General features: G+C 56.3%; 1 protein-coding gene across 1 annotated transcript in view; it reads right to left on the reverse strand.

The window, feature by feature from the left end:
* LRP8 (LDL receptor related protein 8) overlaps positions 1-18,456 on the reverse strand; it is a 76,945-nt gene that overhangs the window by 22,858 nt on the left and 35,631 nt on the right. The window contains 11 exon segments of the mRNA XM_030326157.1: positions 1,553-1,678; positions 1,767-1,886; positions 6,334-6,456; positions 7,389-7,409; positions 7,412-7,466; positions 7,468-7,563; positions 7,566-7,652; positions 7,654-7,686; positions 7,688-7,791; positions 10,917-11,045; positions 14,455-14,458. Of these exon segments, the coding sequence (XP_030182017.1) occupies positions 1,553-1,678; positions 1,767-1,886; positions 6,334-6,456; positions 7,389-7,409; positions 7,412-7,466; positions 7,468-7,563; positions 7,566-7,652; positions 7,654-7,686; positions 7,688-7,791; positions 10,917-11,045; positions 14,455-14,458 (898 nt within the window).

The following is an 18,456-nucleotide window of genomic DNA, read 5'->3' on the forward strand; positions in this document are numbered from 1 at the left end:
TGCATCCCACGTGGGGTGAGAACAGGCCGCACGTTACGTGTGATGTGATGTGCGTGCTGCATACTGTGCAGTTGGGGTGGTATGTTTTTGGGTTTGCCGGCTACAGGTCCATTACCGTGGCTGCTGTGCTGTTACAGTCTCTACACCGTGCATCGTATTAGTGCATCTGAACTCCAGACTCCTGTGTCCAACTGTCTCCTCACAACCTCTGCTTAGATGTCCAAGCAGTTTTCTTACCCTTAACATGCTGAAATCAGTCTAATATTCCCCCGAACCTGCTTCTCTCACCGTCTTTCCCAGCTCTGTAAATAGCAGTCCTGTTTTCCCAGTTGTTTGGCCAAAAACCTCAGCATCATCTTTGACTCTTTTTTTCTCTCACGTCCCACATTCGATTGGTAAGTCCTGTCGTTCCAAAGAAACCCAGACCTTCAAAGTATGTCCAGTCTGTCTGCTTCTCGTTATTTGCACTGCAACATCCTGGTCCAAGCCACGCTCACCTCTCTTCTGGGCTATGGCAAAACCCACTTACACGGTTTCTCTGCTTCTTCCCTTGCCCCCTACAGTGTCCTCCTAGCACAGCAGCCAGAGGAAGCCTGTGAAAGTGTAAGGCACACCGTGTCCCTCCTCGACTCAAACCCCTCAAAAGCTTCCCCCAGACTTGGACTGAAATCAAGAGTCAGCCCTTACAACGGTCTAGAAGGCCTTTGTGATGTGCCCCGAGTCACCTCTCCAAATTTATCCCCTATGCTCCCTGCTCTACCTGCACTGGCTTCCATGCTGTTACCTGAACACACCAGGTGTGCTCCTGAATTAGGGCCTTTGCACTTTCTGTTCCTTCGGCCTGAAATGCAGTTCCTGCAGATACATGCATGGCTCCTTCCTTCACCTGCTCCAGGTCTTGACTCAAATGTCACCTCCTCATGAAGCAGAGGGCGTCCCTGACCACTCTACCTGAAACTGTAACCTACTGCCCTCCTGGGCCTCCCTCCCCGCTTCCCCACTTCGTATTTCTCTTTTACTGGTAACCCCATCTGTCATGCACTGTGTTTACTTATCAGATTTCTGGTCTGTCTCACTCACTAGGATGTAAGTCCCATGAGGGCAGACAGGGATCTGTGTCTGTTTTGCTTCCTGCCAAATCCCCGATGCCTACAAGAATGTTAGGTGTTCACTATAAAGAATGGAATAGGATGGATTCAGCTGGCTGAGCTGACCCACGGGTAGCTCTGCCCAGGTCATGCGCTTTGTGTGGACTACCCGTGTTGCGTGTGTAGTCCGCATGGTCCAGCTTGGGTCTATACGTCATGAGTGGTGCATGTGCAGTCTCTGTGGGCTACACTGGGTGGCTCTGTGCGGGGTCTGTGTGGGTGTTAGTGTGGAATGTGTTGTGTGGATGACGTATACTTACAGTCTGAGCACTGTGTGTGTCACCTGCTTTCTGTGTGTGTATATGCACATGTGTACCCATCTGCTCCTCACATATGTGCAAGCACGCTGCTTTCTGTATCCTCGCAGAGCTGCCCCCTCGTCCCCCACCTTAGGGTGCCCATACCGACGGCCTTGCAGTTCTTGGTCAGCGTGTCCATCTCGTAACCCGGGTGGCACTCGCACTTAAAGTAGCCTTTGTAATTGACACAGATCTGGCTGCAGGCGTCTGGATCCTTACACTCGTCGATGTCTGTGGGGAGGAGCCCAGGTCAGAACTGGCAGGAGGATCTGCCTCTGCTTGGTGGGGGGGGGGGGGGGGGGTGACAGGAGGGTCTCACCGCCACAGGTCTTCTGGTCCAGGAGCTGGTAGCCTGCTGGGCACGTGCACTCAAAGCCAATCTTGAGGTCAGTGCAGATGTGGGAGCAGCCGCCATTGTTGTGCAGACACTCATTCAGCCCTGGGGAAGGGACACAGGCTCCTGAGGGTCCAGGAGCCCAGGCTAGGGTGGGGGCAGGACAGGGGTAGGGCCTAGAGCTGAAGCAGAGACTCAGGGCAGCGGGACTCCCACAGAACCAGGATGCTCTCCAACCTCACTGAGCCTCAGTCTCATGAACCGGGTGACTAGGGAAGAGGAGGCTCAGAGAGGGGGCAGGTCCTTGGTCAAGGCCAGACACAAAGACAGGGACAAAGTGGAAGCAGAACGCAGGTCCTTTGCCTCCCAGACCAGAGCTCTGTCTACCAGAGGCAGCTTGGCTGCCTGAGTTCTTTCCTTTCACAAACACGTTTCTTACAAATCCTTCTTCCTTGTGACCTCATCGTACATGGACCACATCCAACTCTCAAGATACCCCAAGAACCCCTTCTGAAATGCCCTTGCTTAAATATCTCCAGCCTCATGGAGCCCACTTTCCTCCTAGGTAGCTGGTTCCACCTGGAACAGGCCATTATAAAGCTCCTCCTCACTGGACTGGCCTTCCTGAAGCTTCTGCTTCCACTCCAGCTTTACTGGGTGGGATTGGCCAGAGTCTGACGGCTCCCTCAGAATCTCCTTTAAAGTGCTAATTTGTGGGGGTGCCTGGGTGGCTCAGTCGGTTAAGTGTCTGACTTAAGCTCAGGTCATGAACTCACGGTTTGTGAGTTCAAGCCCCATGTTGGGCTCTGTGCTGACAGCTCAGAGCCTGGAGCCTGCTTTGGATTCTGTCTCTCCCTCTCTTTCTGTTCCTCCCCACTCTCACTTTGTGTGTGTGTGTCTCTCTCTCAATAAAGATTAAAAAAATTTTTAAGTGCTAATTTCTGGTGCCCTGCCATTCAAGCGCCTTCCTCTGGACACATTCCCTCTGTCCATGTCCCTCCCTGGACAGGGCCCAGTAGTCTGCCGTCCAGAGGGAGTCTGAACAACAAAGGCTGCCCCTACTGAGCTTGTGGTTATCTAAGACCCCAGGCTTTTCCTACATAGAGCTGCTGCTTGGTCAGTTCTCTCCCACCATGAAATACAATAGATTATTTCCACCTGCTCTCCTCTCAGCACCCGTCCCTCTTCCTACACTTAGCCACAGGCCTGGTCCCAGGAATACCAACTGCTACAAAGGGTGAAGGGATGCCAGGAGGTTACCTGGTCTCCTCGTCCTCCACCCCCTCATCCCCTCTGGAAGAATCCTAGGGGACGTCAAGGAGGCCAGGACCAAGGCTCACCATGTTCTCATAGCATCTTCTGAGCTTTGGAATCCCAGAAGGTGAATTCTGCAAGCCAAGAGAAGGTGCCATGCCACCCTTCTACCCACCAGGCTCGTGCACTGCCGCTCCAGCCAAGCCAAGCAGAGCTGAGCCCGCCATGGCCATGCACATGGCCGGTCTGAGCTGCCCACCCCAGGCCATGCACAGCTGTGGGTGCCCCCGCTCCAGCCTGAGCCATGCTTAGGGAATAGGGACCCCTTTTTACCCCTGGGCCTCCTCCTGTTTCCCGGGGACGTTGGTGGAACTGAAAGAACAAGATGACAGCAACCCCATGACTGGAGGATCTCGGGGTGACTCAGCCAGGCCCAGCCCTGGGAAGGCCCAGCCCAGTGGGGTGGGTGGTACCATGGCAGCTTTGGGGTGGTCTGTGTGGAGATCCACCCCCGGGAATCTTCTGTCACTCCAAACCTTCCCTGCCCTCTCCCATACCGTATTATCCCCCCAGTGCTGTCCATCCATCTGCTCACCACTCACCCACTGCCTCATCCATGCCCCCACTTGCTGCCCCCCTCTCCCTCTCTAGCAAGCTGCAGGTAGCAGCAACTTAACAGCTGTATTTATAGAGCACTTGCCAGACTTGCATGTGTCGGATGGCCCGGAAAAGGGAAAGCTCAAAGTGGCTCAGGCTTCTATGAAAGAGGAAAGCACAGAGTCCTCCAGGGCCGAGGTGCCTGGGGGCAAGAGAACGGGCCCGTGGGTCCGGACTCTGTGGCCCCTGCTCTGGAAAAGCCAGAGCCGAGGCGGAGGCTGAAGGGCATGTCTGGGCCTTCCCAATTCTATCTAGCCTGGAGGCGATTGATTCTGCTGGGGGCCTGCAGGGGAGGAGGGGTGGTGGTCCAGAGGCCTGAGTGGCATCTGAGGCCCAGCAGGGAAGGAAGGGGCAGTGTCACCTTCCCCAGCACGTGCGCCTACCTGCATGCTCACACGCACCAGCTCATGTGCAAAGGCACCGACAGGCCCATGGACTCCACAGACACATTCACACAGATGCGGGGACACGCAGAGACACGAGATGCGGTTCCCTTGCCTCACTCAGAGGAGGAGCCACGGACACAGATACTGGCCTCTCACCAGCACAGAGACACAAATACATGCGTACACACTTCTCTCAGGTATGTCATGCAAAAGACCAGAAAGAAGAGATTTAGTAGGTTAGTGTCCCTGGTGAACTCCCAATCTGGGCGGGGTGGGGGGTTAGGCTCCGTTGCTCCCACTTCTCTATCCTCTTTTCCCTAGGCTTCTTCTTCTGGAACTTTACCTGGCAGGGCCCTTGGCGGAGGGGTGGGGGCAGGAGGGCCCGAGAGGAGAATCTGTCCTGCAAGCTTAGGTGGAGCCTGAGTGACCTTCACCCAACCACTCTTCCATTCAAAATCAAGTTTTAAATCTCAAAAAGGGGTGGAAATATGCCACTCCTGGGGAGTTCTAGAGAATGAAACCCCCCTGAGTGCCCAGGATGGGAGATGCTGGGTAGAAATGAGTCTGCCAGGAAGGGAGGGTCCGATCTAGGCTCTGTCCTCCCAGGAACTCTCTGTTCAAACCCCTGACCTTGGCAATAAACCCTCCTGGAGCCCACACTGGGTTTCCAGCATGTTCAGTGGGATGTTCACTTCACCTACAGCCCAGACCCTCCTGTTCTTTTAGCCTGAAACACACCCTGACAGCTGTAGTTATTAGGACCGTTGCCTCATTCTGCCCCTCACTCACACCCAGCCTGTTAAGTCTTGTCTCCCAGATTGTCTGAGCTCCTCCTCAGGGTCAGGTTGGTGCCACCTTCTGCTGATCGGTCTGCCTTATCCTCACCCCAGGCCTGGCCTGAGCCAGGTGGCCCTGGGATCCACTTCAGTTGGCCACCTGCCTGCTGTCCCCTACCTCTCCCTCTGCAGGGGGCTGGCTGGGAGGCCTCAGAGGCCAGGGCCCTGGCTAAGTCAGGAGGGCAGAATTACTGAGGAAGAAAGTTTCAGAGTGAGCACGTACTCAGAGGTCTGAACGCGGAAGGAGTGAGGAGGAGAGTCCGAGTTTGTGAGAGGAAGCATAATTGAGCATCCGGATTGGAAAGAATAGGCAGTTCGATTTGTAGAGATGCAGAACGAGGCCCCAAAGGCAAAGAGCCCCATCTGAGGCCACAGGACAGCCCACGAGTCCAGAGAGATGGTGAGAACAGAACGTGTGCAGTATGGGCAGGCACAGGCCTCCACCGGGATGCCAGGAGGGGGTGGGGGTGGGGGGTTAGTCCAGCATCCAGAAGTAGACAGGTACTGTACCACACTCTTTCAGAGGCTCATCCGACCAGTCCCGGCAGTCCCTCTGAGCATCACACACTTTCCCCGCCGTCCACGCACTCGCCACTCTTACACTGAAATCTGCGGGACCCTCACATGTTGACATCTGTCGGGCCGGACAAGAGAGTGGACAGGACCTGTGAGACCTTGGGCAGGGAGGGCTGGGCTGGGCTGGGCCAGGTCCCTGGGAGGTGAGCAGAGCTCCAGCCCCAGTCCTCCTGGTCTCTACAGGGCCCAGGACAGACAGTTGAATACAGGGCTGGTGGGAGCTCTGTTCATAGAAGTACAGGACCCCAGGGATAATCAGGATGCCCAAGCATCATCTAGCTGGCAGGGCCAGAAGGTGGCGGTGTCTGCACCTGATCTGGCAGTACTGGGGCCCTGAGAGGGAAAAATGGGAGCCCTGTGGAGATCCTGGGGGCTAGACTGACCATCTGAAGGAGACCTGTGCCCTAGAGACCCTCCATGAGGGAGGCTGCCTCACTGCCCAACCCTTTATCCATTTCCCAGATGACCAGGGTCAGGGTCCCAGAGAGTCATCTGAGAATTAAGGAGGCTCCCAGCAGGGGACTGAGCTTCTTCTCACTCTGGGAAGGAAGCCACTTGGAGGCTCGGTGTGGACAAATGGTGGGGGCTGGACTTCCTGCAGTGTCTTTTCACATCCCCCTAGGCCTCTTTCAGCTTTTGCCAAGTCCTTTAAAATCCGGTTCTGGGGCCAGTAGGCCTCCAGGGAGTAAATCTGGGTAATTTAGGGGGCAAGGGATGCTCCGAGGGAAGACACAGCTCAGGGACCGAGGGGAGATCGCTCCAAACTCTGCTCTCTCTGGAGCCTGGGAATGCTCAGGCTCTTCTTCGAGGAGGACGTTCCCCTTTGCCCCCAACTCCACGCACCCTGCAAGCAGCCAGCTTCGTCACTCCCGTCCAGACAGTCCTGTTCCTGGTCGCAGCGCTTGATTGTAGGGACACAAGTCCCATCCCCACACTGGAACTCATCCCCACGGCAGGTCCCCAGTGCTGCCAGGAGAGGGCAAGGAAGGAGCGTCAGGGCCAACATGGTGTTGGAAAAGCTCTCCTCCCCCAGCCCCAGCCCCCATCCACCCTGGCAAGAACAGAAACCGGTGGCTGAGCTTGGGAGTCCTGACAGGACACCTGGCCAAGGCACTTCCAGTATACAGATGGGGAGACTGAAGCTCAGAGAGGGGGAAGGCCTCACCCAGGATCACACAGCACTCTGGCTGGCAGAGCCAGTCTAAAACTCAGGTCTCCTGTTTTCCCATCCACTGCCTCTCCCCAGGGCCACCCATCTACAGCCAACACGTGGCCTTTTTTTGAGTGTTGGTGTTCATTGGTTAATGACTTCATCCCTTCAGCAAACCCTTCCTGGGTGCCCACTGCATGCGGGGCACTATGTGGGGTGTGGGGAACCCAGAGGCTACTGAGAGGCTTTCCATCCTCTAGGAGCTCAAGGGTGCCGGGGGGGGGGGGGGGGGGGGGGGGGGGCTGAGGAATGCACAGAGGACATCACAGAGTCGGCCACGCTGTAGGATAGGGTGGTTCAGGGTAGCCCAGGGGGAGAGACCCAGCCCAGCTGGGAGGATTGAGGCCTTGAAGGACAAGCAAGCCCAGCAGGTAAGGAGGGTTGGGGGAGCTCCTGAGTGTTTCAAGGTCTCGGGCACTGGAGCCAGCGGGCAGGGAAGGGCAGGGGTGGGAGACATGACAGGAGGGCAAGACCAGAGAAGACCTTGACCTGTGGGGTTAGACCTGAGCCGCGCAGCTTTAGAGCCTTGGGGACCTCAAACAAGACTCCACCTTCCCCAAGCCCACGCCCCACCGTAACCCATGTAACCCGGGCGGGCGTGGCAGGCGCCCTGACTCCCGCACATCTGCCGGCCGAAGGGGGCGGCGGGGCCGCGCAGGGGCCGCGCAGTACGGGGGCGGGGGCTTACGGCAGTCGGCCTCGTCCGACTGTCCTTGCAGTCGCGGTCGCCGTCGCAGCGCCAGCCCAGGTGCACGCACTCGCCGCTGGCGGCAGGCGAACTGGGCGGCCGCGGCGCAGGAGGCGTCGCGGCGTGGCCCCGGGCCCGCACGGCCGCACAGCTCGTCCGCCTCGTCCGAGCGGTTCCCTCGCAGTCGAACTGACGGTCGCAGACCCAGCGCTCGGGGATGCAGGCGCCGCCACCCAGCGCCGCCGCCACCACCGCCCCGCAGCGTGAACTCGCGGGGCCCGCAGGCCGGGTCGGCGCAAGCCGCGCTCGTCGCTGCCGTCGCCGCAGTCGTCGTCGCCGTCACACACGAACACGGCGGCCAGGCAGGAGCGGTTGCTGCACTGGAACTCGTGCGGGGCGCACACTGCGCGGGACAGAGAGCCGGGTCGGCCCGCGCCCCGGCCCCTCCGGCCCCGCTGCAGGGGCCCTGACCCTCGCCCACCGGCCGCATGCGCTCTGCGGGGCCCGACGGTGGACGTGCCGTCAGGGACTGCACAGGGGCTTCCAATCCGGGGCCATGCAGGGGGGGTCTTGGGCAACACGCTTGCCCTCCCTTTGAGCCTCCGTAGCCTCACTGGGAGCGAGATTCCCGTCCCGCCTCCAGCATGGCAGTGGGGCTAGGAGCGCTTCCGCGGTAGGGCACTGCCTGTCTTGAAGGGCCTTGTGATATTCCTAGGAAATACCTAACGTGACACTGACCTTTCCCAGGTAACGAGGTCTGGAGCTGTCTCCTAACAGCACAGCTCCAGGCCCCTTCCCCCCCACCCCCCCTCCCTGGCCCGCACTATCCCAGTTAAGTCCCCTGGCCTGGCATCCAAGGTCACTGGCACGGAACCACTGCTCTACCCCAACACCTCACTCCTGCACACACCGTGGCTTCAGCCATACTAGACTATCTGCCCACCTGCTCACCTCCAGGTCTTTGCCAAGCTGTTCCATCTGCTGGGTGCTCAACTCTTGCCCACCACCGTCTCAATTTCACAATGAGGAGTTCTCATCGTTCAGGGGCCCCAATTCCACCTCTTTCACAACACACTTTGGCTCTCCTACTTGGGAAGCCTCCCTCCACCTCTGCTTTCCTTTCAGGTGCCCTTCACAGCATGCTCAAGTGTCTGGGCCTGATGACCTTCTCTGTCTCCCTTGTGACAACCACATGGACAGGTTCTGAGACTGACCCAGCTTCATCCTGAGGGCCTGGCACAGAGCTCCGGGCAGTGCACGGTGTGGAGCGGATGGATGCTGGACCAGCCCAGGTGTGGAGGGGTAACTAAGGGATGTGCAGTAGTTAAGGGCATAGGTCACTGGCCCTGCTGGGGCCCTGGGTTTCCTCTCTCTGGTGAACTGCTCGGTTCAGAGCCTGGGAGGGCCTTGGAGACCACCAGCCCAACCACTAGTTTACCGATGGGGAAACTGAGGCCCAGAGAGGAGCAACTTGCCCAGGGTCGCACAGAACCAGAACTCAGGTTTGGGGCTCTTCTCTCCTACTCTGACCCCTCTCAGCTTTCTGGTTTTTCTCCTCTTTTCCTGGAGTGTAAGCTGTTTTCCGAGCAGCGACCTCTTCACCTTTGCCTACTTCATTCCTTACACAGAGGCCATGAAAAAGCGTGGGGACCCAGGTGGGACATGAATGCAGTGGCTATGGCCGTTGGGTAATGTGTGGTGGCAGCAGCACCAGATCTCTCCACATGGGGGCGCCAAGAGTCTGTTTTAATTTTCTGATAGAAAAACGTCATTTTTCATTGTTACTGGACATAAAATAGAATGATGTCTTCAGTTTCACAATGTAGGCAGCTCCTCATGTGTTGCCGACGGCTCTATCAAGTTTCTGACAGTTGCTTTTTTCCCCCCCTTCTGGGCTTTTGGGATGTTGGGGCACTGGTGGGGAAAAGCACACATTACCTTGTGGTGTCTGCCCCTCAAGATTACTCAGATGCCTAGATTAGCTCCCTTCTTTCCTGCCAGACTCAGCTTGCACATGTCTGGGGGGGAAGGACTCACTAAGTTTAGCGTTCTGGGAAGATGTGCTTCTTTATACTGAGTTCTCTCCCTGAGGTTCAAAGCTGACAGCAGTATCGAGAGCCATATTCTCAGATCTGCATCCAGAGACCCCACCTTCCCAGCACTCACAAATGGAAGCAGCTCTGAGGGAGGAGAGAAGGAGAATTCTTCCTCTGCCCAGGTGGTTGGGAGCTATGGCAGAGACACTCAGTGAGACCTTCTAACCCCTCCCCTCACCTCCCCATCTCCCTCCCAAGATGGCCCTAGTTAGAGATACTCCCACCTGTGCAATAGGGGCTGATGGCCCTTAGAGCTGGGGAAACATCTGATTATGGGTGGGTAAGGAGGGAAGTGGATTTTCATTGGCCAGCGAAGCTGCCGCAAAATCATCACAGCTGAAGAAACAGGCCAATGCCATCACCAGGGCTTTGAAACTGCTGGCCCCAGCCAGGATCTCCCCCCATACCCAGATGCTTCCTGCTTCAGACACCTCAGAACTCCAGACTTGGAATCTAGAATGCTGTGACTCAAAAGGCTCCAGAGAGCTGGCATTTCCTCTGGCTAGGGAGGATGGAGAGGATGTAAATATAGAGGCTGGTGGAGGAAGTGGGGTAGGAGGCAGTGGTGGGTAAGTGCCTGGCAAAAGCCCCCATAATGCTGCAAACCACCCCTATCTCAGCCCAGCCTTGCAGCCTCGTTATCGACAGCCAGTCTGTCTCCCCTATTAATCATGAGCTCCCAGAGGAGGAGCGTGTAGGATTCACCTCATCATCCTTTCAGAGCCTGGCTCCAGGCCTGGCACACAGGAGGTGTCCATCGAATGGAAACAAGCATAGCCCCACTGGCCCAGGACCTGCTGGCCTGCTCCCTGGGAAGGAGATAATCCTGTGTTTGAAGCTCAGTGATGTGGAACTACCCCAATGACCACTTCCATCTGTCCCTGCCGAGGCTGCTGGGGATGTCTTCCCTGCCCTGTGACATTCGAGCTCACCAGTCTGAGATTTCAGCATCAGACGTCCTTCACACTTCAGGAGTCTGCCCCTCCCCCCGCACCACCAGTGCCCTGGCCCAGGCGGCCACCATTACTTGCCACGTCCCGGCTCTGGCCCCCTGCCCTCGCTCGGAGGTTGGTGGAGACGGATGGAATGGATGAGCAGATGTCAGATATGGTAGAAGTACTCCTGGGCTTGGCTATCGAGAGCTGGATTTGAATCTCAGTTCCATCACTCAGCCTCGGGTGCTTTTCCTCACTTGTCTGAGCCTCAGTTTCCTCACCCGTAAAATGGGAATGATCATGGCTGCTCGTGAGGTGGTTGTGAGGATGAAAGCAGGAAATGTCTCTCCAGAGCGCCTGGCCATTACTAGTGTCCTGATCGTTACCCTTTGCTCTCCACCCACTGAGCCCCGGAGAGAAGGCCCCTCCCAGAAGTGGCTGCTGCTCCCCAGTGCTGCCTGACCCCCTGGTAGACCCCGCGACCTAACCCAACTCACAGGTGGCACAGCCGGCCTCGTCCGCTCCGCTCTCACAGTCCTTCTCCCCGTCGCAGCGCCACGAGGCAGGCACACACTTGTGGCTGGCAGGTCCACAGCTCAGCTTCTCTGCGGGACACACCTGTTTGGCTGTGGAGACAGACACAAGGGCGTGGCTTAGGCAAGGGGGACACAGGGCATGGCGCCAACCAGTCCTACTGCCCGACTCCGGCCACCTGGCCTGAGCCCCTGGGAATCCATCAGGGCCCTCCTGCCCAAGGTCCCGGTTTCTTCATCTGAGAAGCAGCCACTGTCTGCCCCAGAGACCCTCCCAATCCTACATCCGATCCCACCACTCCCTGTCTAACGCCCTTTCGCGGGCCCCTGGCCCCTGGCACTCAAGCCTCCCTGACTGCCTCACCAGCCCCACCTCCCTCCCTCCAAACCTCCCCTTTCAGCTCCAGCAACGCAAAGCTGCACACTTCTCTGTCATCTCCCCTCTGTGTGCCCTGGGGTGAAATATACTCCAATTTAGCCTCGGTTTGGCTTCCAGATCAGTGACTCGGCGATCTGAACCTGTGGATTTGGAGGGCTCACCAAAGCCCCAAGAGCTCCCTCGGTGCAGCCCACCCCCTCCTGGCTGCTCCCCCAGCAGTGGTGCCGAGCCCGCTGTTGCGAGCAGTGCTGTGCGGCAGGGCCCAGCGGGACCACACAGCTATAATTACTGCAGCCGCAATCAGAGGCTGACTCAATCAGGGGCCTGAAGCCCCAGGTTGATTCTCAATTTGGAAGAAAGAATGAGAACCCTGATCAGGGCTGGGGACGGCTCTCATCCTGAGCGTCCCAGGATGAGCCACGTGACAGACCCAGCTGTGGTAGATGCATTTCAGACCTCCGTGGCTGGCTCCCTACTACCTTCCAGGGTGTAAACTCAGTCGTCTCTAGGACGTGCCAGGCACCGAGCTAGGCACTCATTTCATCTTCACAAAAACCCAGCAGGGCGAGGATTATGTCCGAGGCCTCCAGCTCGGAGGTCGAGTGCATGGGCTCCGGAACGCTGGCTTGCTGGGCATGGATTCAGTCACTCACTGGCTATGTGACCTTGGTCAACAGTCCTCACCATCGGTGCCGATAGATTGGGGAGGATACTATTCCCTGGCCCATAGGATTGTTATGACTCCCAAGTTAATGTCTGTAGGGCACTTAGAAGCACGCTCGGCCCAGTGCTCACTTATGATTATGCACTCTCCTCCAAATGAACAGAGGAGCACTTGTCTCTTCACTCAGCGAGTATCTATTGGGTACTGCTGTGTACCAGACATGGTGGTAAGCCCTGGGTGCTAGTCACACAGCTGGGTAAGAACTGAGCAGGGACTCAAAGTCAGCTGTGTCCGATGCCGGGCACTTGGCACAGTCCACTGCACCTGCAGGCAGAGGTCACTCTTGCCTCCGCCTTCAACTTCGCTCTCTCATCCCCGACCAGGTCCTCTTTCTCTGCTTCCATAGCAGGGAGGAAATGGCACAAGAGACGGAGAAAAGGGCAGATAAGATGGGAGAGGGGGCAGCTGTTTGAGGAAGGGCCCCCAGACACTACTATACCAAGGGACAGGAGTACCTTGGACCCCAGAGTTATCCGTAGGAATAGATGTCATGAAATACGAGGCACCCTGCTGGGAACACAGGATTCACAGGATTCATTTTATGGAAATTCCACTTCCCAAATAACTGTTTGCATAGAGCCCTAGAGAGCGCTGACACTCAGATCTTCTACAAAGACTGCCTTGCAGGGCACCTGGCTGGCTCAGGTCAGTTAAGCGCCCAACTTCGGCTCAAGTCATGATCTCGCGGTCCATGGGTTCCCGTGTCGGGCTCTGACAGCAGAGCCTGGAGCCTGCTTTGGATTCTGTGTCTCCCTCTCTCTCTGCCCTCCGCCACTCCTTCTCTGTCTCCGTCTCTCTCTCTCTCAGAAATAAATAAACATTAAAAAAAAAAAGACATTCTGCAAAGGCTGCCTTGGGGCAGGGTGTAGGGTGGGTGAAGGAGGTCTGGCAGCTGGGAGGTGGGCGCTTCCGGAGCACCTCTATTACCCCTGCACTATAGGACCCCAGTACGCACAAGAGGGAGCTGAAGCCGACCAGTGTTTCCCAGATTCCTGACTGTAGGGTGGGGTGTGGGGGCTGTGGGAAAAGCAGGTTCCTGGGCCTGGCTCAACTTAGGCTGAATCCAGACTTGAGGGCAGAGCCCAGGAATCTGCATTTCAGTAACGCTCTTCAACCCCTGGTGATTCCCATGCACCCCATTTGAGAACCACTGGGTTAACATTCTGCAAGTCTAAAAGATATAGGATATGTTATCCGTTTTAAATTCACTCCTATAAAAGCGATAGAAGCATTCTGTATGCGTGCAAGCTCCCGAGAGAGCAATGAGACAGAGGCACGAGGTGACCGTTTACCCCTGAGCCAGGCCTCAGGAAACAGAACTTCACGGGGAGCTGGAAGGAAGCCGTATTTACTGAGCACCCACGGTGTGCCAGGCTACTTCATTTTCTCATTTCACCCTCACCCTCCCAGATGAGCAGACCCTGCAGGATAGAGGTGCCAGCTCCAAGGGCGCCATTCACAAAGATCTTCATAGCAGCACCCCTGGGGTAGAGCAGGGCAGCAGGCCTTCAGGTAAGCACTCCATTCTGCAGATGAGGAAACGGGCTCAGAGAGACCAAAGAACTGGCACAAAGATGCACAGCAGGTGAGAGGCAGAGGCAGAGAGGCTTCTGACTGAAGCCTGCCCTTTCCATCAAAGCCTGCACGCCCCCGTGGATGGAGAGGTAGACTGAACCGGCCCCAAACTCTACACCCAAAAGCCCAGGTGACTGAAATGGCCCTTGACCGTCCTCCCTACCTCTCGGGGCCTAGTTCTGCATACCCCAGTGCAGCAGGCAGCCGCTTGAACTTTTAATGAATATTTATATAGTTAATTGCATAACCTTTCAGCAAGGACAATGATTAAACAATCCGTCTGCTTCCTTTCTTTATAATTAATAAGACATTTGCTGTGTCCTTAAATAGACAGCTCTAATTATAGGCTCCAGAAGATTCAGCAGTGCCTGACACCAGCCCTCGTACCCTCAAAGAGCCAAGACCCGTCCTGGAATGCTAGGACCCAAGAGGTCACATCGAGGAACACCCACTATAGTGACAGCAGTCAGAGACCCAGCGAGGGGAGGGGCCTGCCTAGGCTACTGAATATCAGGTATTCCAACCACCTCTCTCTCCTAGAACCTCACCGTCTCTGTTGTAATGCAGCTCTTCCCCGAAGCTAGCAGGCGAACCTCACTTTCCAGGCTCCTGGGTCAGGCCTCCTCACTGCCTAGCCCCGGGAGGCTGGTCCGGGCTGGCGTACAATATCCCCTTATGAGGCGAGTGCTCTTACCACCTCCATTTTACAGACGAGGAGAGCAGAGCCCGGAGAGGGTACGTCATTGGCTCAGAGTCTTGTGGAGAGAGGCAGAGATGGACTTTGAAGCCAGGTCTCTTACCTCCAGACACACTGCTTAACTTACTGCACTTAACCACTGCCTGTGAGAAAAGTAGGCCCCATTGGTCCCCACCAGCACCTCTGGGCTGGAGAGGGATCACCAGAGGAAGGAGGCTCCCTGGGCCTTTCCTCAGGTGGGGACCGCAACATGGCCACCTATTGTCCACTTTCGGGATAACTGAAGCCAGAGTTCCCCCCCCCCCCCCCCAGGCAGCACAGTGCAGGACAAGGAGCATGAATGTGTTTTGGAGTCGTGCACACCTAGGTCCAAAACCATCTATTAACATGAAGCAGGTCAGCAAGTCACTTAACCTCTCTGTACCAAGGTTCGACCTGAAAATAGGGTAACATAATCCCCTAGAATTGGTAGATGGTTTAAATGAGGAAACATGGAAATCTCTACACTCAGAGCCTGGAACAACTCAGAAACCAGTTGCCCCTGTTTAATGAAAGGCAAACGCACGGTGCTGGGAGGGCCCCGGTCTCGTTCCTGGGGGTGCACATCATCAGAGTCCACATGCCCACCACAATGACGCGCTCTACCCAAACGCCTCTCTCTAAGATGCCCTGAGGAATGCCTTGGCTTGCTGTCAAGCGTCCCAGAGGTTCTGAGAGGCAGGAGGAAGAACCCCCCCATCTCTCAGATACCAGGAATCCTCCAAAGCCGGCAAGGGCGTGAAATTGCATGCTGGAGTGGCTGTAGGCATTATCAATTCCCAGAGAATCCTGCCCCAGAAATCCAATCCATTTTAATTTATGACTTCACAAATTAATAAAAGAGAAATGTCTGTCGAAATAAAAGAATGAAGGTGTTTGATGGCCGCTTAGTGAGCGAGACGTCTGTGGTGTCAGGTCATGTGAGGCTTAGGGGCAGACGACCTCCAGATGGGGATGGGCAGCTTTAGGAGGGCCAGGGACTAAGGGGGTGGGGGCTACCAGTGTCCTTGCTGCTGGCAGGAAGCAAGGCATGGGGCCATCCCGTCATGCAGGAGAGGTCACACCCATGGTCCTTCCCATGGGCTCAGGTGAAGTCCTTCTAGCTGGTCAGCCTCTAACTTGCTAGGTGATCTCCAAAAACCTCCAGGCCTCCACTTACTGATCTATGGTAGGAAAGTATACTTGGTTCAATTAGTAAGGCCCCCTTCCAGTGGAAAGGTTCTAAGACGATGAACAAAATCCCATTTCAGTAATCAGTACCCAAAGTTGCAACTCACTCACCTTGGACCAACCTCCCCACCCCTACCCTGTACCCCTCCCATCATGTGCCTGGAGGGGGGTGAGAAGCTGTCTCCAATCAAGTGAGCTATAATTAGAGCTAAAATGCTACTTTCATTAGGCAAATGTCCAGGCTTTCCTACTGTGACTCTTGGCCATATCTGATAGACAAAAAACCCAGAACCAGAAGGAAGGAGAGCCAGGAGAAATCCCAGCCAGCTAAGGGCAGATGACATAGTGGGGGGAACACAAGAACATGGGGACCTGCTCCCAAATGCCTTTCCCTCTCTATGCAACCTCCTACTTATTCTAAAATGTGAAACTGGTGTATGTGGGAGAGAGAGAGCTGGGATGCCGTTTACTCCAGCACTGATGCTTGCCACATTTTTTTCATTTCATCCGTGTAACCCCATAAGGCAGGTGCCATCACTCCATTTTACAGATGAGTAAACTGAGCTGTAGGGAGACTGGACAACCTGCCTGAGGTCTCACAGGACCTGGACCCAAATATATCACACAACCAAACCCACTATACCTTACTATTGCCTGAATCTTTCTTTGAGCTGGCATAGTCCTTAGGAACCCGGGAGGCTATAGAGGCGAACCTGGTAGGCTGTGGAGGTTGCTATGGCAACACCAGTTAAATGAGCAGTGGGTCAGCTACCAAGTTCCCCATTTGGTGGGGAGGCAGGTGAGCAAGCCTGCTACCAGGTCCTGCTGCCCCCAATTCTGCCTGTCCCTTGAAGTCCCACTCTGGCCCACCTCCTCCAGGCAGCCCTCCTTACCCACAGGCCTTGCCTGCCCCTGACCAATGTAACTTGGCACAAGAAGTGGATCCTGGGCCTTGTGCCCCGGCTGGGACAAGGAAGGGTGCTAGGAGTCCAGGAATCTTAGATCATGGTCTTTGGAATTATGAGATGTTAGAAACTGAGGCCCGAAGAGGATGGGAAAGTGTGCAGGATCTCACAGCAAATTCACTGGGAGAGCCCAGAGGAGAGCTGGGCCTCCCAACTCCCAGGGTGCAGCCTTGAGTCCTGCTCCCACGGGCACTCCGTCAAGCCTGAGGGCCTGACGAGCCCACTCGTCTTCTATCACAGAAGGCCGACCAGCCACAAGCAACCTGTGCATCCTGGAAGCAAAGCCCCTAACTTCTCTGGGCCTCTAGTTATTCAACTATGGGCACAAAGTAGACCTGGGAGGCAGGAGGGGGGGAGGCTGGAGAGCCCCTGCCAAGGGATAGATAGGAAGGCAACAACTGCTAGAGGGAGAAAGCAGAGGGAAACGTGGGGCAGGGCAGGGAGGAGAGGGAGGGTGAGAGGGAGGATGAGGAGAGGGGCAGGCAGAGGGGGGAGGTGGTCCAAGAGAGCAGGGTGGAGAGGGCTCCGGAGATAGGGTGAGGGAAGATGAAAATGTACACTCACACAAGGAGGCAGAGACACAGGGAGAAGGGGGAGCCTAGCTCTCAGGCAGCAGGACAGACCCCAATAATAATGGTGATTGAAGCTCCCCCCATCCCCCTGCTGCCTCCTCGTCCATGGTGACTGCTGGAGTGGGTTGGGATGGCCCAACTGGCTGACTACAGTCCCCCTGCAAAGCCCCCTGTGGCCACAGCCCCTTCCCCACACACACACTCCCAGCCATATGCAACTCTGCCCCTTGTTAGCCAGGCAGCCTCCGGCAAGTGGCCAAACCCATCCTGGCCTCAGTTTCCTTCTCTCTAAACGGGGATCTGAAACTGCGCTGAAGATGAGAGTCACAGTGGGCGTGGCTAGGCTTTGTTCCTTCCTGCAGCTCAGGAGGAAGCTCAGGACAAGGTCCAGGACAGGTTGGCCGCGTGGGGAGTACGAAAGGATAGGGCGGATGGCCTGGCCAGGGAAGGCAGAGGCAGCCGCGCAAGGAAACGAGGGAGCCTCCTATCTTGGGCCAGGGTTGCTCTTGCTCTCCCTTTCTCTCTCCCTTCTCTCTCTCTCTCACGAGGAGACCGCTAGCTCTGTTGCTAAGAGACGAGGAAACTCAGTTATCACCAGCCACAGCCCTAGACAGGGACAGGACGCAGGCCTCCACTGTCCCCACCTCTGCATCTGGGGCAGATGGACCCCTGAGGAGTGTGACTTGGGTGTTCACCAGCCCTACCCTCCTCCACGTGCTCCCCCCTCCCAACCTTTTGTCTCAGTTTTACTCTGCTGAGGCTCTGCCTCGGGACCCCTGGGTCCTTCCCCGCCCCCTTCTCATCTCCTTTTTAATTTAACAAATGTCACGGAATGACCTGCCGGGTGTGAGTTTGCTTTGAGGATTAGGGCCTGGAAAAGAAATCACGGAGAGACAAAGCCCTGAGTGTGGGAGGCGGGCCTGGCGCTTGGCTCTGGCCCTATGCCTCAACCCCTAGTTGCCCCTGCTGCCACCCAGCCTGCCATGGAGGCCAGGGCTCCTGGGTTCAGCCAGCTCAGGGCAGAAGAAAGAGCAGGGGCCTCAAAGTCCTGGCTGGGTAGTCTTGCACAAGTCTCTCAACCTCTCTGAGCCTCAGTGTCCTCTTTTGCAAAGGCCGCTGCGAGGAGAAGATGAATTAACGCACACTAAGCGCCTAGCACACAGTAAACATGTAATAGGCTCCTGCTGTTACCAGTACTGCTAGAATTATGATCAGAGCCCTCCAGAAAAATTGTGTGTGTGTGTGTGTGTGTTGTGTGTGTGTGTGTGTGTGTGTGGCAGAGGAGCCCCTGAGGATATGCTCTGGGTGCTTCTGGGCAAGGGCTGTTTCTAGCTCCTGATGCTCCAGGAGCAGGGCTCAACCTGCAAGAGGCCTGTGAGGAGT

Source organism: Lynx canadensis, chromosome C1 (genome assembly GCF_007474595.2).
Source record: "Lynx canadensis isolate LIC74 chromosome C1, mLynCan4.pri.v2, whole genome shotgun sequence".
Classification (NCBI taxonomy): Eukaryota; Metazoa; Chordata; class Mammalia; order Carnivora; family Felidae; genus Lynx; species Lynx canadensis.